The following is a 14,970-nucleotide window of genomic DNA, read 5'->3' on the forward strand; positions in this document are numbered from 1 at the left end:
CAAAGTTTTTCATCCCACTCCTAAAACCCTTCACTATAAGCAACCTCATCATCAAAGACTCTTTTTCGTTTGTTGAAGAAATCCTAAACTGCGATATCAACTCCAGTAATGTTGTCCTTGCTAGTTTTGATGTCGTATCCCTATTTACTAACATACCTGTCGACGAAACCATCCACATAATATCCAAAAACATTTTTAACAACCACCAGTACTTCAACGGACTCACTGCAACAGAATTTGAAAAACTACTCTCTCTAGCTGTTAAGAACTGTCACTTTATCTTTAACGGGAAATGTACCAGCAAATTGATGGTGTGGCTATGGGCAGTCCATTGGGCCCTCTCTTTGCTGATATATTCATGTCCTTTCACGAAAAATCCTGGCTCAATAAATGTCCTTCTTCATTCAAACCACTACTTTACCGACGCTACGTTGACGACTGTTTTTTACTATTTCATTCCTCCGATCACGTCCCTCTCTTTCTTGAATATCTGAACCGACAACACCCTAACATCACATTCACAGCTGAAGTCGAACAAAACAGAAAGCTCTCATTTCTTGACATTGATATCTCTCGTACTAATGGAAAATTCACCACTTCCGTCCACCGCAAACCTACTTTCACTGGCCTTTTCACTAACTTCCACAGCTTCATCCCACTTACTTACAAACTTTCATTAGTCTCCTGCTTACTTCACCGCATCTTCAATCTTTGCTCTACTTACGAAAATTTTCATACACAACTCGAATTTACCAGAAAGTCACTCACCAAAAACGGTTTTCCTTCACGTATAATTGACCAAATCACACGTCGCTTCCTTAACAACACCTTTGCCCCTAAACCACCTGTCTTGACTGCTCACAAAATGCCCATCTATTTCTGTCTTCCTTTCACCGGCATACACTCCCTTCAAATTCGCACACAAATCAATAGCCTTTGTGTTGCAGCCTTCCCACATATATCCATTAAATTTGTTTTCCGCCCTTCTCAACGTATCTCTTCTTTCTTCCCCTTTAAGGACAAAATTCCCACGCCTCTGAGATCTGGTGTAGTATATTTATTCAAGTGTCGAAGCTGCAACGCCTTGTATGTGGGTCAAACCACACGTCATCTACACACCAGATTTTCGAGCACTTGGGAATATCCCCCCTTACAGGCAACCAAGTTTCCCACCCTGCATCATCAAGCATTCTTTCTCACATTAACACAACTGGACACACACCCAACTTAGACGACTTTAAAATAATCTCCTCTTCCAACGATACTTATGAACTCTCCATTCATGAAAGCCTTCTAATCAATAAACACAAGCCTTCACTTAATGTGCAAGGAAACTCCATTCCACTTAACCTCTTTTAATTTCTCTTTATTTCACTTCCTAACTTCCTTATCATGTATCCATTTGACACCGCTTCCTTTAGCATTTCTTTCATTCAATCATTCGACACCGCTTCCTTTAGTAGTAATTTAACACTTTTTGTAAATATAATATCTTGTCTTCACATCCCATTTATTATTTGTCTGAAGATGTCTTGAGTAAAGACGAAACGTCACAATAAATTTAATTTTACAATTTTTCTGGTCTATTTCTATGGCTCTAATCAGAACTTTATGTTGGGCATTAATTTTTATCACACGAATTCGATTTCTGCTCGGCAAGTCTCTCGCTACAATGTTAATTTTTTTCCTTAACAAAGTAAGGTTCAATAAATATTTAGGTAAACAACATTCTTTTTGCAAAATTAAATATTATTTTCATTACAAATTATTTTACAATAATGCAACTGGAATACAATATATTTCGTGCTTAGATATTGTCGATTTCAGTTAACTTTTCAAATGGCGGTTGCCAAGTTACTTTCTAATGTTGCCAGTTACATTTCCAAATACGAAATATTCGATATGACCTTGTGAACTTAAGTTCACAAGTTGTGTACTTGAGTACTGAAGTTGTGAACTAAAGTTGCGAAGTACTAGCAAACGCGAAAGGTCTTTGTACCCTGTAGACATTTGGCAATGAATCCGTTCAGTAAGCAAGGAAAAGCTTTACCAATAGAAGTAAGAAATGAAATACTTGAAATGTGGTTAAATAACGAGCGTTTGACAAACATTTCGAAGCAACTAAACCTACCGTATAAGACTATATCAAATATAATAGATCTCTGGGTAGACACTGGTTCTATTGCACCTCGCCGGAGCGAACGTGATGTTCGAACCACGCGTACAGATGACGTTATTGCATACACTGAATATCTAAAAAATTAATAAACCATCTATTTACGCAAAAGAGATTCAGCAACACCTAGAAAATATCAAAGTTTGCCTTCCAGCAAACATACCTAGCCGGTCATCCATTAGTAGAATTTTGAATAAAGATCTTGGTTACTCTTACAAGATAGTAAGTCAAATTCCTCGAGAGACAGAACGGCCGGACGTTATGGAGAAGTTAGAAATTTACGTAGCAAATATTTCATTGATTGCAACCGCATGCAGTTCTTTGATGAGTCGCCTGTAGTTGTTACGAGTGGCAACAGACGTCGAGGGCACAGTATGCAGGGTACTCCTGCATTTGAAATCCAACGATACGCTTCTAGTGCTACATTTACTGTAAATTTATTACATAATGTGAACGGCGTATCACATTATAACACTCTTAGAGGGCCGTCAAACGGATTAGAATTGCTAAAGCTTTTCCTTGCTTACAGAACGGATTCATTGCCAAGTGTCTACAGGGTACAAAGACCTTTCGCATTTGCTAGTACTTCGCAACTTTAGTTCACAACTTCAGTAGTTAAGTACACAACTTCAGTACTCAAGTACACAATTTGTCAACTCAAGTTGACAAGTTCATATCGAATATTCCATAATTGGAAATGTAATTGGCAACATTAGAAAGTACGGCAATATAACAATGTATTAGTAAAGAATAGTTTTATTAGTAAAAAGTTATTTTTCCCCCTTAATAAGGTAAGGTTCAATAAAACATTCACATTACCAACATTGTTTTTGCAAAATTAAATATTATTTTTATTACAAATTAATTTACATTAATGCAACTGGAATACAATATATTTCGTGCTTAGTTAACCTTTTATTTCTTAAATGTTGAAATAATATTTTGTTGGAGGTCATGCAATTTACTGTTGATGAATCTTCATATATAAAGCATAAATGACAAAAATATTCAGAAAAATAAAGATATTAGAAATTCTTTCTTTAGCAAAGTGTATAAGCTTATACATTTCATGCATAATAACGAATTTCCTTTTTTTAATTTAATCACATGAACAATAATCTCCATAATTGTAATTGATGTTACATGTTATTTATTGCAACTTTGTTTCTTTTCCTGTAAACAATGAAATACATAGTGCATGCCCAGGGTACTGCATGTACGTCGACTTGACCTGTCTTATGTAATTATAAAAATACTTTTTATTTTTTTCTAGGTTTAGTATACCTTCTTTTTGAAGTTTTCATTGGTTAGTATGATCGTGCACAGCTATATACTACATATGAAAGATTGTATATAATACATAAATGATGGGTAGTTTTACAAGTAAGAAGTTAATTTTTTCCCTTAACAAAGTAAGGTTCAATAAATATTTAGGTAAACAACATTCTTTTTGCAAAATTAAATATTATTTTCATTACGAATTATTTTACAATAATGCAACTGGAATACAATATTATGGTGTATGAAGTGAATTTTTTGTATCTTTCCCAGTTTTCTTTGAAAGGTTTTGTCCAACAATTGTTCATAGAATGAGTAATTATCTACTCAACATAAAATCTTTGATTCTAATTTATATTACTCTGCTAAATATCGTTTAATCGTTTCAAAACTAGGTTCCAATAATTTTCAAGAGCCAACATTAAAAGAATCTGAAACTGATCCATCGATGAAAAAAGATAACGGTATTTATGCAGACTTTTGTTAATTAAGATATCATAGTAGCTATCACCATCCTTAGACGGGAAACCTAGACAAATCACTGAATCCTGGTTAGCTTGGATCATATAAACAGCTCTTAAGTATTTAAATTTTGCAATTTTAACTTTGTGATAACCTTCTGAATTTTTGTTTTTATTAAATTGGAAAAATATCAATTAATTTTAGGAAGCTTTTTATGTCTATATAGTCTCAGTTTTTTAACAATATAGTTAAAACAGTCAACTTGACGTGTCTTATGCAATTGCAAAATAATTTTTATTTTTCTACTTGCAGAAATTAAGCGACTTAGCGAAGGTTAGTATGTTCAAAACAGACACTTACGGTGTTTGCACAGGCTGGCTTTACTCAAATGTAATCTTTATTGCCTTTTGAAATGTTAAGTACAAACAAGAATGCAATGTAACCATTGAGATTCGTTTATATCTTCCTTATTCACATACTTTTGTTAACGGTCAAAATATGAGATGTAATGAAGAGTGAAATAACTCAGCAAGTATTCCTTTTATCTTGCTATGATATATTAACCGTGTAATGTAATGCATTAATTTCCAGCTTCTTACGAAAAGATATCTTTGCCATTTCCCATGAGTGACAACGACTATGACGACATTGACAAAACTCCTTCTACAGCAGTACTAGGTAAGAAATTGTATTTTGTTAGCAAACATTTGGACAAGCATCTTACCTTCCCTTTAAAAGTCAAACACAAACATAAGAGTCGTTTATATCATGCGTATCATTCATACGTTTGTAAAGGGTCAGATAAGAGAGTTTTAGAAATTTTTCATCATACTGTAATGTTATTTAATTGCATTGCAAGAAATTAGTTTGATTTATCTATTAGATGATAATAACAGTGAAGTCATCACTGGTGTTTCGCCTTCCACATCAAAACCTGGTAAGCAAAAAATTTTTGTTAGCCAACATTTGCCCAAACATTTCCATGTTTTTCAACGCTAAACACAAACAATAATTTATAACCTGATAAATTAATTTTGAAAGGTATCGTTATATGTAGCCAACTAAAAATCTTTTAATTCAAAAATAATGCAAATGTTGTGGATCATAATCATGTTAAAATTTTAAACTTTGTAAACATAGAAAATTGATCAATATGTATAGCAAGTGAAAACTGGCTATGATGCTAAAAGTGAATTGTGAAAACCATCATGATCAACGTGTCAGTTACATGTATACGTTACACGTACATAAATGAACTTAAATAGAATATTGTTGAAAACATCCTTTTAAAACATATTAATTGATTATTGGAAGCAAGTAAAAGCCAATAATTATGTTAACGAATACATAGTTTCATGTAGCGTTTATGTGGTAGCTAGATGCCCTGATGTTGGATCTAAGTTATTCGTTTCCTTTAACTTTTTTTGTGACAAATAACTGTTTCAAGAGATATTTATGATGTGTTATGAAAAAGTAAATTATTAGTTTTACGGAAAAACTTGCAATAAAACCCACGTTGTTATTTTTCCACCCAAAAGATTAGAAACCACAAAGTAAGGTAGTTCAACTCACTGGTTCAACTCCCTCTTTGCAAACACACGGTATTAGCATAACCATGCATGTAATATTTGCAAGACCGAATAACATACAATAAATGGTTACGTAAATGCAAATTCTAAATAAATTATGGCTCGCTGAAAGGTTTAAGAAGGAGTGTTCTACGTCCTGGGACCAGCTTTATTGTGGCTTTATTGTATCAAATATCCCAAAATTTTAGTCAGACCGAGATTTTGGTCTTTTTTTTTTGTTTGTGGACCGACTTTTTATTCATATTTTACAAAAGCTGGGTAGTGTAACATGTGATATACACTTTTGTTTTCTTTATCATGTGTTTAGATGCAGATGATAATTTGGATGAACACTTTTCGATGAACACAAGCTTTTCAGAAGGTAACCTTAAAAACATTAGGTTCTTTAATTCTCCGAACTCTTTTCACCTCGACAGATGCTTTCATCTTTGATTTTTCAATCTCAATGTTTCCGCATTTAAAGGAAACTGTCCTGCATATTTACATAAGATCGTTACACTAGAATATTTGCATAAGATCGTTAAATATAAGCAAAGCCGATGTGGGCAGCAAAAAACTAAAATGCATGCCAAAAAAGGTTTTTTTATGAAAATGCTCTTTGTGACTTAGATATTGGTTTGAGTCGTTTAAAAAATAACAAGCGTTGTTTTTAAAATGTCAGCGTTTTGACAGATTGCTATTTTTAACTACTTCCGTTATAATGGTGCAAAAAAATAAATTTTAAAAGATTTACTCATTCCTATCATGTTGCCATTTTACGACGGTGAGATACTCAACTGGGAATCGAATGCAAAACATAAATATAAACTTTGTGCTAGGGATTAATGATGGTTGTCTTAATGCAGAAAAGAGTGTGGAAGAAGGATACCTTTGTGAATTTTTGTTTATCTATCCGTGTTTATAAACCTGCAACATTCTTAATAAATCAAAGCGTTCTCAACTTTCACTGTGTTGCACACGACGATAATAAAATTTTTGTTTTTAAAATTGATTGTACAAACTATATGCTTGTCTACAATAACCTTAAAAATATAATGATAGCTATATATAAAAATACTTTCATTTGTTTCCACATATTACATCATTACTCATGTGACGACCAATATCTTGAGTCATGGTTATTTTCCTTGTAATGAATACTGAAAAAAAACATGTTATTGTTGAAGAGAAAAACCAATCAAAAATACTTTTTATAATGGAAAATTGTAATTTGTGGGTCTGTAATTTTTATATTTTCTTATATTTATAGTCGGTGTGGTATTATGCTGCGACCAAATCTTAAAAGAAGCCCATACATTAACATTGTTCATAGTTCATGATAAAGAGCCCATTAAATTGTTTTGTTGTGTTATAAATGAAACAAAAAATGCTCTAGTTTCTTGTCACTATAACTATATAATATTTTAATATTATTTTATTATTTATTTTTCATAATGCAGAAGAGGGAAAACAACGTTTGGAAGGTTGGTATAACGAATTATTTTCAGTTTCGTAAAGGATTATGATTAATTTTTTACAACTCTCAATTGCTTGAGTTGGAAAATGCTGTGTAAATTTTTAATGACTATCAAAGAAGCACTCCACATTAACAAAACTATGACCTCAATGTTCAAGTTTTAAATTCAATACAATATTTAGTTTATAATACGCTCGGACGCTCCTCATTATATTATCTTATTTCCTTTTTATTGTTCTAATTTATGTATCATATTACTTTTATATAAACCCTGTATCACCTATTATTTCATTCATAATGAAGATGGCATCATGAGATGTCGAAACATGTCTATTTTCAAAAAAGTTGTCGTGTATATTAAATGTGTAATGACTATTAATTAGGAATGAAAAATTCTTTTCATTGCATGCATAAAAACGTCCGTATCTGAACGTAAAGTGCAGCATGTCGTAAGAAACCATCTTAACTATTTCTTATTGTTCCCAGTTAAAACAAAGTCAGTTATTGAAGGGATCATTGCTTTGTAAACATTTGTAGAGATCATTGAGTAAATTCAATTTATTTTAAGAGGATTTTTGGTCAGGACATTCAGATACTAAATTCCATGTTTTATGTTAATGTGAAAAGGATGTGTGTTTTATCCTTTGCAGAATTGCTCAATCTAATGTAGCAGATCTAGCGTTTGTCAAAATAAATTATAGATGCTCAATTTTAAATTCAAAATATATTCAAACCAAAACTATTGAATTTGAATTTCAAAAAAATTAAACTTTATCAATGGACTTGCCTCTATGTATTTGGAAATGGAAACATATCCAAGCATGAGCTGCATCAATTTATTTTGACGTACCCTAGATCCGCCACTGGCTTTATTGAGTTAGAGGTTGGTATGGTCATGCAATGAACTAATCGTAGAACGTCGATTATTGCGCGTGAATTGTATGATGACCAACTCATTTCTACCGGAGTAATTGTTATTTCCATATCAAAGTAAAAACATCCGTCTTTTCTTATCCAGAGAAAAACACAGCAATGTTATATGTCATGTGATATTGCTAAAACAAATAAAAATGTGAATTGATGAATTTATGGCATGAATTTCAGTCCTTTAATCTTTCCTGATATGTACTTCTCCTTTAAGATCAAGAATTTTTGCGCCAACCATGGAAATGTTTTGATAAATCAATAATACATCAGAAAAGGTTTAAAAGGATGGAGGAATATGGACGCAAACATCCAGAAAAAGTTACACTGCTCAGTGAATTGCGTGTAATTTTCATGAAGGAGTTTTGCTTGGCAAGGAAGTGATGGAACCCGTGTTTACCTTGCCCTGGGAAACAATGGTTATGGAAAAGCAGTAAAGCGAATACACAAAGATAGCGGCAAAGACTTTGCAAATCGAGAAAAAGAAATTTTAATGAGTTGAATGCAAGGCGTTCAAATTATGTTGTGAATTTTTGCCATTTAGAAGAGAACTTTGACGAAGAGTATTTGTACATGATATTAGATTTGTGTGAAGAATCGTTAGAGAGTTATGTGAAATCTTCTTCTCTGCAAGATCTTCAAAAAGTCGTTCCTACAATTCTTATGCAGATTTTAAAAGGTTTAGCTGATCTTCACAGTGGTCCGTGTCCTATACTTCATAGGGATTTAAGACCAACAAACGTTCTTCGAGATGTACAAGGAAATTTTTTAATTGCTGACTTTGGAATAAGTCATATGTTATCTAATGAAACTTTGACACATCAAAGCATACAGAGAGGAGCTAAAAATTGGATAGCTCCAGAGTCATATAACGCATCAGATGATACAATTAATAAAGTTCGTTACAAAAAAGAGTCTGACATTATGGTAAGTTCTTGAAGTAGAACTAGAGGTCCAACTACAGCTCAATGTTTTATTTGCATTTATTTAAATATTGCTATTTTGTAGTGAAAATTATTTAAATAAAAATAAATTAATTTTTGTTAATCGTGTTACTGTTACAATTGTATGTTCCTTATTTAGATTGCTTTTAATACATATATATGGCTCCAATTCTATTTAGAGAACATTTTTTAGATTTTTTTAAGCTTCACATTTATTGTTGAGTTCTGCAAATCGCAAATAAATTTAATCTTTAAGGTTTTAGTATCCAACACTGACTGTTTATGACAATTTTTTTTGAAAATAGAATGCCGGAATGGTAGCTTATTATGTTGCAACAAAGGGAAAATATCCTTTTGGAATTGAACAGCATAGACTGGACAACATTTTGAAAGGAAACCCAGCTGGCTTGAACGAAATCAAGGATGCCACGTTTAAAGACCTTTTATCGTGGATGCTACAGTTAAAACCTGAAGACAGGCCATCTGCCAATGAGGCGTTAAAACACCCTTATCTACAATCAGATGAAGAGAAATTTAGCATGCTGTGTGATATGGGGAACCAACTGGAGGTGAAACATTCACAAAGTCAAAATTCTCCCACTTCAGATGTTCATAAGCAGTTGCATGGCTCCACAGAATGGATGAAGCGTATCGATGATGAAGTCGTCAAAGATTTGATCAACTTTGAAGTAAACGACAGTATAAGAACTCTAAAGTACGAGTCTACATGGGCAGGATGCTTAAGATTTATACGAAACGTTGACCAACATTGGCAAAATAAGCCTCGTCCGCATCTATCACAATATGTAAAGCAAGGCAATTATAAAAAGTATTTCCTGCAACGTTTTCCTGAACTTCCTCTTCTGGTGCACAAAGTCATTAGGTCACTGGAAAACGAAATCTGTTCACAAGAATAATGAAGAACGTCGTGCATTTGTTCAGGAGTTGTTTACACTATCTACTCATAAGTTTTATTGTCTCGCTTTTAAATTTAATGACTTTTTATTTAAACACTTTCTCACTCGATACTGACGTCTTATAATTAATTATGTAATATATACTGTGAAAAATTTTAATCTCCGCAAATGGATATGATTACTTAAAATATTTATAATGGGACTGAAAATATTACTAATTCGAATGTACAGTCATGTAGTGACAAGGTATCCCTTGCAATTCATGGCATTCATCTTGTTAAATGAATTAAAATTGTATGTGGCTGCGACTCAAAAATATTTAGGTTTTTGAGCGTTGGAGATTTACCTCATCGCAGAATACAGCGAGGAGTTAAAAATTGGGTAACTCCAGTCATATGATCTATCCAGCATCCAATCATCAATGTATCTTGCTACAAGAAACAGTCTGATGTTATGATAAGTGTTTGTTGTAGACATTTAAATGTAGTTGAACTCTGCAAATAACAAATAAAGTCAATTTTTGACGTTTCAGTATCCACCGCCACTAACCTTGTAACTGTTATGATGTTTTTTATTGATTTTGGAATGCACGAATAGTAGCTTTTTATGTTGAAACAAATGGAAAACATCGTTTTGTACCTGAACGGTTTTTATTTTTTCGTAAATGTTTTCAGTATGAAAGCTAGTTGATATTGGCAAATAGTCGAATTCAATTATTTAAGTAACACTTTATGCAATGAAATTTGTCAAATTTATTCAATGAAATACAAATGATGTTTCACTTCACTCCAAAGATTTGAGAAATTTTTGACAAATCTTTTCCCTTTTGCTTTTGATTATTGAATATATCCAAGCTGTTTGTACACCTGCCACATTTCAACATCATGTCGAATGCTTTATTGATAATTCTCTGCTTTCTTTGTAAACGGAAAACAACCATAGATTTGCCATATTCCATTCTACAATCGGAAGATTTTTCGTTTGCAAGCCTGTTATGGTCATTCTCAGTCCTACTCGTGTTACAGTTCATTACCGTTTGCATCAAATTATCTCAGATATTTAAGATATCGGAAAAATAAAAGCATAAACTGCAGTCCTGTGTTTTTCTACTGTAGAAGTCCAGCCGGGCATTTCTACGAAGTTGACCGACATTTCTTGCTACTCGGAGTGGACTTGGATGAAATCAAAGATGCCACACTAAAACCAGAAGACAAGCCATCTGCAGACGAAGAATGTTATGTAAAAAGTTGGAAAACGGCGATTGATTAAAACAAATGTCTGTGTTAGATAAAATGTAAAATGAATGAAAGTTTGAGCGCTTTCCGACACCCGTGTCATAATTACCAGATATTCAACATGTTGAATAATTTCGGTCAGGAATGAATGTTTCTTCCAAGTGCGCGCGCATGAAAAGCTATCGCTTCAGCAAATGTAAGCTTCACGCATGCTCTGTCTACGGTAATATTTGCTATTCAAGCAAAACGGCTGCTGTTTATGGTATGTTTGATTCGTCAACAGGTGTAGAAGACAAAGAAATGTTGCTTTTACCATTTTTGCGTTTGGCGAAGGCATTTGATAGCAGCTAAATCAACTACATGAACAAAGCGTGGGATTTCTGGACGGCCTACACAGGGAGCTACAAATATTGTCCGTGAGCTGGACGCTAAAGATGCTGAGCAGTTTCGGAAGTATCGTAGATTGGATTAAGCCGCTTTCGATGAATGAATTTGGTCTTCTAACATTATATCAGCTATCACGTTTTGTGACGCCATCTTCGTTTAAAGGACACATGCAACATAAAATTCGGATTGTTATTTTTGTACTTTACATGAAGGTATAGCTCCAACTAACAGTTCACCAAAGTTTGAGACTCAAAGGATAAATATTTTTGAAGATATGGAGGTTTAAAGTTGATGCTTTACTGATAACGTATTGAAAATGCCCGACGAGCTAGCGACAGCTACCGATGTCGTTGTGACGTAATAGTTGACATTCGCTAAACGCGGACAAATGCGCGCTTCGTTCAAAATATATTGGTAACTTCTTAACAACACGACAATTTAGCATTGAAAATATGGATTATTGTGCCGCATTTAATTGTAAAAACGGTTCTTCTAAGAACCACGAAACGCAGCAAAAGAAAACAAGCGCATGCGAGATATTTGGATTGAAAAAATCCGACGCAAAAATTGGAAGCCAACAAAGAGCTCAAAATTGTGCTCGCAACATTTCGAGAGTTCGTGCTTCGTGCAAAATTTTGAAGCGATGCAATCAGTAGGATGGACAGCAGGACGGCTTCGCCTTAAGAAGGATGCTGTACCCACGATTTTTGAATACTCTGTGGAACCCACAAGTGTAGCATCTAAAAGGAAGCAGCCAACAAATGTTAGAACTGCATTTGAGAAGAGACGAAGGCAAGAGGTGAATATTATAGTTATAGTTAGCAATATTTTTTTACATTTATCAAAAACTAAGCTATATAGCATTACCAAATTGAAGACAATTTTATAATTTTAGATTATTGACGACGTTCTTGCAGAACATGACGACTTTCTTGTAGACGACGACCACGATGTGTCGACATCGGCTCGAAATGTTTGTGCGTTTTACCTCAAAGGAAGTTTGTCTAAGATGAATGATGTCAAAATATATGTAGACAGCGAAACACAAACATATACAGTGGTAACTAATTCAGACTAATGTCGTTTGATCTTTTCTTTGTTATTTTAACTCATAAAAAATTCCTTAACGTACCTTAGAAGCGCAATGTGAAATGCCAAGCAGCCATATAACAATCCGTCCGCAAAAACACGTAAGGTCAAGAACCACTCAAACAAAAGTGCCAAATATGATAAGTAGAGGTATAGACTTTCCATTCCGGCCGTTTTGATTTTTGTGAAAAATCCAGCAATACGATAATTTTATGCTAAGGTACGGAGGTTGAGTTCATTTCAACAGAAAAATCACAGCACACAGACGACGTCATGTGAAATTGAACATTTTGAGGATAGCGCTGTATGGTCTGATACAGAAAGCACGTCGACGATGAGCAATAGCAACAATGGATCAGACTCTCAATGTTCAAATGAGTTAAGCGAAAATGAAGAATCCGACAATGACAATGCAACCAAGCCGTCCACCAAGCCGTGCCACTGTCGGTACGCCGTGTAGCGTAATGCTCTGAACGATACAAAATTTTGTCTAAGATACTTATCGGCATTATACACTTGTCGACATACACGTCATTACACTTCTAAGGTAATATTTACTCGTTTTCTTCACTCTCAGGCATAGGTCCAATGTCATGTGTGTACACGACCATAGCTGTTTTTAAGACAGCTTCGTTTGTACATACTGTGGCAAACTCTTCCTCTTGTGTGATGCAAATATGATCGCCATGTATCAGAGGATCAGTGTTGTTTACCTCTTGGCAACATATACTTTCCCGTCCTGTACTCATGACCACACAAAAGCCACACTCGCACCTAAAAGATAAAAACATTCTTTCTACTTTGGGAAAAACAATGAAGCATCAATAAAATGCAACTAACCATTCAACATTTCCAATTCTGTCAATGTATTTATCTTCGCTTTCCGATGACGAAGAATTGTATTGAATTGTATTCATTACTATGACCACCTTGCGCGTTGGCCAAAGGCTCAAACATGTAAGGTTGTACCTCATTGTTATTGATGACAATATCATAATCGGCTTCTTCAGAAGAAGAATCCATTAATTTTTGTTAAATAAAAAACAGTAATAGCAAACTACCGAAAGCCGTGCAAGAATTGCGTGCAAGTCGTAGAATGATATAAGAACGATGCTTGTTTATGTCAACTAATACGTCACTCTTTCCCAGTTCCCAGACTTAAAAAATCTCTCGGCGTTTTAGCAATGGTCATCTAATATCGTGTTTTTACCGATTATAACCCTAAATATCTTTTTAAATATTTCGCGGACGACTTTGAAACTTGGTACGTCTTATTTTCACGCTATAGGCATTACAATAAAATAAAGTTGTCTTCTAGCTAGCATGTGTCCTTTAAAGTATAAAATGAGTTACTTTGCGCATGCGTAAAGTTACATTTGGTGAGGCGATAGCTTTTGATGCGCGCTCACTTGGAGGAAACATTCATTCGTGACCAACATTATTCAACATGATGAATATCTGAAAAATATGACACGCTACCGGAAAGCGCTCAAAAATGCCGCCGAACACTGGAGGAACCTGCTTACACCAACTTTCACGAGTAAAGCTTAGCTCAGCCACAGTATAGTGAATATACAGTAGAAGCCACTCTATTGAAATTTTTGTGTCACGCATATTTTATTACAGATGTGATTACCATAGTGGCGGCCAGTCAACTGCAATTTCTGACCAATAGGAATGATGAAATGGTCAACGGCAGCCAGCAAACTAATTAAATATACAGCAGCCAGTTGCGCAGCCATGGAGCATTTTCAACCCTGTGCTGAATTGAGCTCCGTTAAGTGAGTTGAAACTTCAGCTCAGTCTTAATACAAATCATTCGTTATATCATACGAGCGATTATAAGCCAAATTTTTAACCCTGTGCTGAGTTCAAGCCCGGTGCTGAAATTTCAACCCTGTTTAGCTAATCGGGTTAAAATTGGAGCACCAATTAGGGGCTGATAACAGGAGCCCGGGTAGCCGCGATTCAGCCAAGCGTTAAATGATTTTGGCAAATGGAAACGATTCAATACTTGTCATCAGATAAATCTTCTCAAGCAATTTCACAATATTCTGATTTAATAACTACGCAAAACATTTAAAATGAAAACAGTCAATTTGGCCTAATTTGAGAATTACAACAGGAATGAATTGCGGCATTTAACAAACATTTAACCTTGAAGTTTTGGTGCCTTTCAATCCCTCGAAATCATTTCACGCTTCACTGAAACCCGGTTAACTGGGATCATGTAAACAGCCCCTTAACGTTCTAATATCACCATGTGTCGAACTCAGCACTGGAACGAAAATTACCACCATGTAATCGTTTTTAACGTAGGGCTGAGTTTTTTAACCATATTTAGTCAATTGATGTCGGGTAGACATGATTTTTATGTTTTATATTTCTGGTGTCTATTGGATTAGATTCCTGTTAATTTCTAATTACTTTTTAACTAATTGCCACAGGCTAAACTTTGTTTTGGAGGACCCCAAACAGATTTTTAGAGTTTTTGTATTTATGTAACACGGTGA

The 14,970-nt window shown here is 34.2% G+C and overlaps 3 protein-coding genes across 3 annotated transcripts in view; 2 read left to right on the forward strand and 1 right to left on the reverse strand.

Annotated features, from left to right (window-relative positions):
* LOC124439290 (serine/threonine-protein kinase/endoribonuclease IRE1-like) overlaps positions 1 to 14,970 on the forward strand; it is a 49,639-nt gene that overhangs the window by 14,526 nt on the left and 20,143 nt on the right. The window contains exons 8-14 of the mRNA XM_046989514.1: positions 3,450 to 3,482; positions 3,850 to 3,918; positions 4,229 to 4,249; positions 4,508 to 4,594; positions 4,800 to 4,853; positions 5,813 to 5,866; positions 6,945 to 6,968. Of these exons, the coding sequence (XP_046845470.1) occupies positions 3,450 to 3,482; positions 3,850 to 3,918; positions 4,229 to 4,249; positions 4,508 to 4,594; positions 4,800 to 4,853; positions 5,813 to 5,866; positions 6,945 to 6,968 (342 nt within the window). The remainder of the gene's footprint in view (positions 1 to 3,449; positions 3,483 to 3,849; positions 3,919 to 4,228; positions 4,250 to 4,507; positions 4,595 to 4,799; positions 4,854 to 5,812; positions 5,867 to 6,944; positions 6,969 to 14,970) is intronic.
* LOC124439294 (serine/threonine-protein kinase/endoribonuclease IRE2-like) lies at positions 8,266 to 10,294 on the forward strand. The gene is made up of 2 exons (XM_046989517.1): positions 8,266 to 8,812; positions 9,135 to 10,294. Exons 1-2 carry the CDS (start codon positions 8,459 to 8,461, stop codon positions 9,744 to 9,746), a joined length of 966 nt encoding a protein of 321 aa, XP_046845473.1. The 5' UTR covers positions 8,266 to 8,458; the 3' UTR covers positions 9,747 to 10,294.
* On the reverse strand, positions 12,580 to 13,573 carry LOC124439295. Its single transcript, XM_046989519.1, has 3 exons — positions 13,298 to 13,573; positions 13,016 to 13,231; positions 12,580 to 12,926 (listed from the first exon to the last, which is right to left on the reverse strand). The coding sequence occupies exons 1-3, from the start codon at positions 13,450 to 13,452 to the stop codon at positions 12,821 to 12,823; spliced, it is 477 nt and encodes a 158-aa protein (XP_046845475.1). The 5' UTR covers positions 13,453 to 13,573; the 3' UTR covers positions 12,580 to 12,820.

Source organism: Xenia sp. Carnegie-2017, unplaced genomic scaffold, assembly GCF_021976095.1.
Source record: "Xenia sp. Carnegie-2017 unplaced genomic scaffold, XeniaSp_v1 HiC_scaffold_19, whole genome shotgun sequence".
Classification (NCBI taxonomy): Eukaryota; Metazoa; Cnidaria; class Anthozoa; order Malacalcyonacea; family Xeniidae; genus Xenia; species Xenia sp. Carnegie-2017.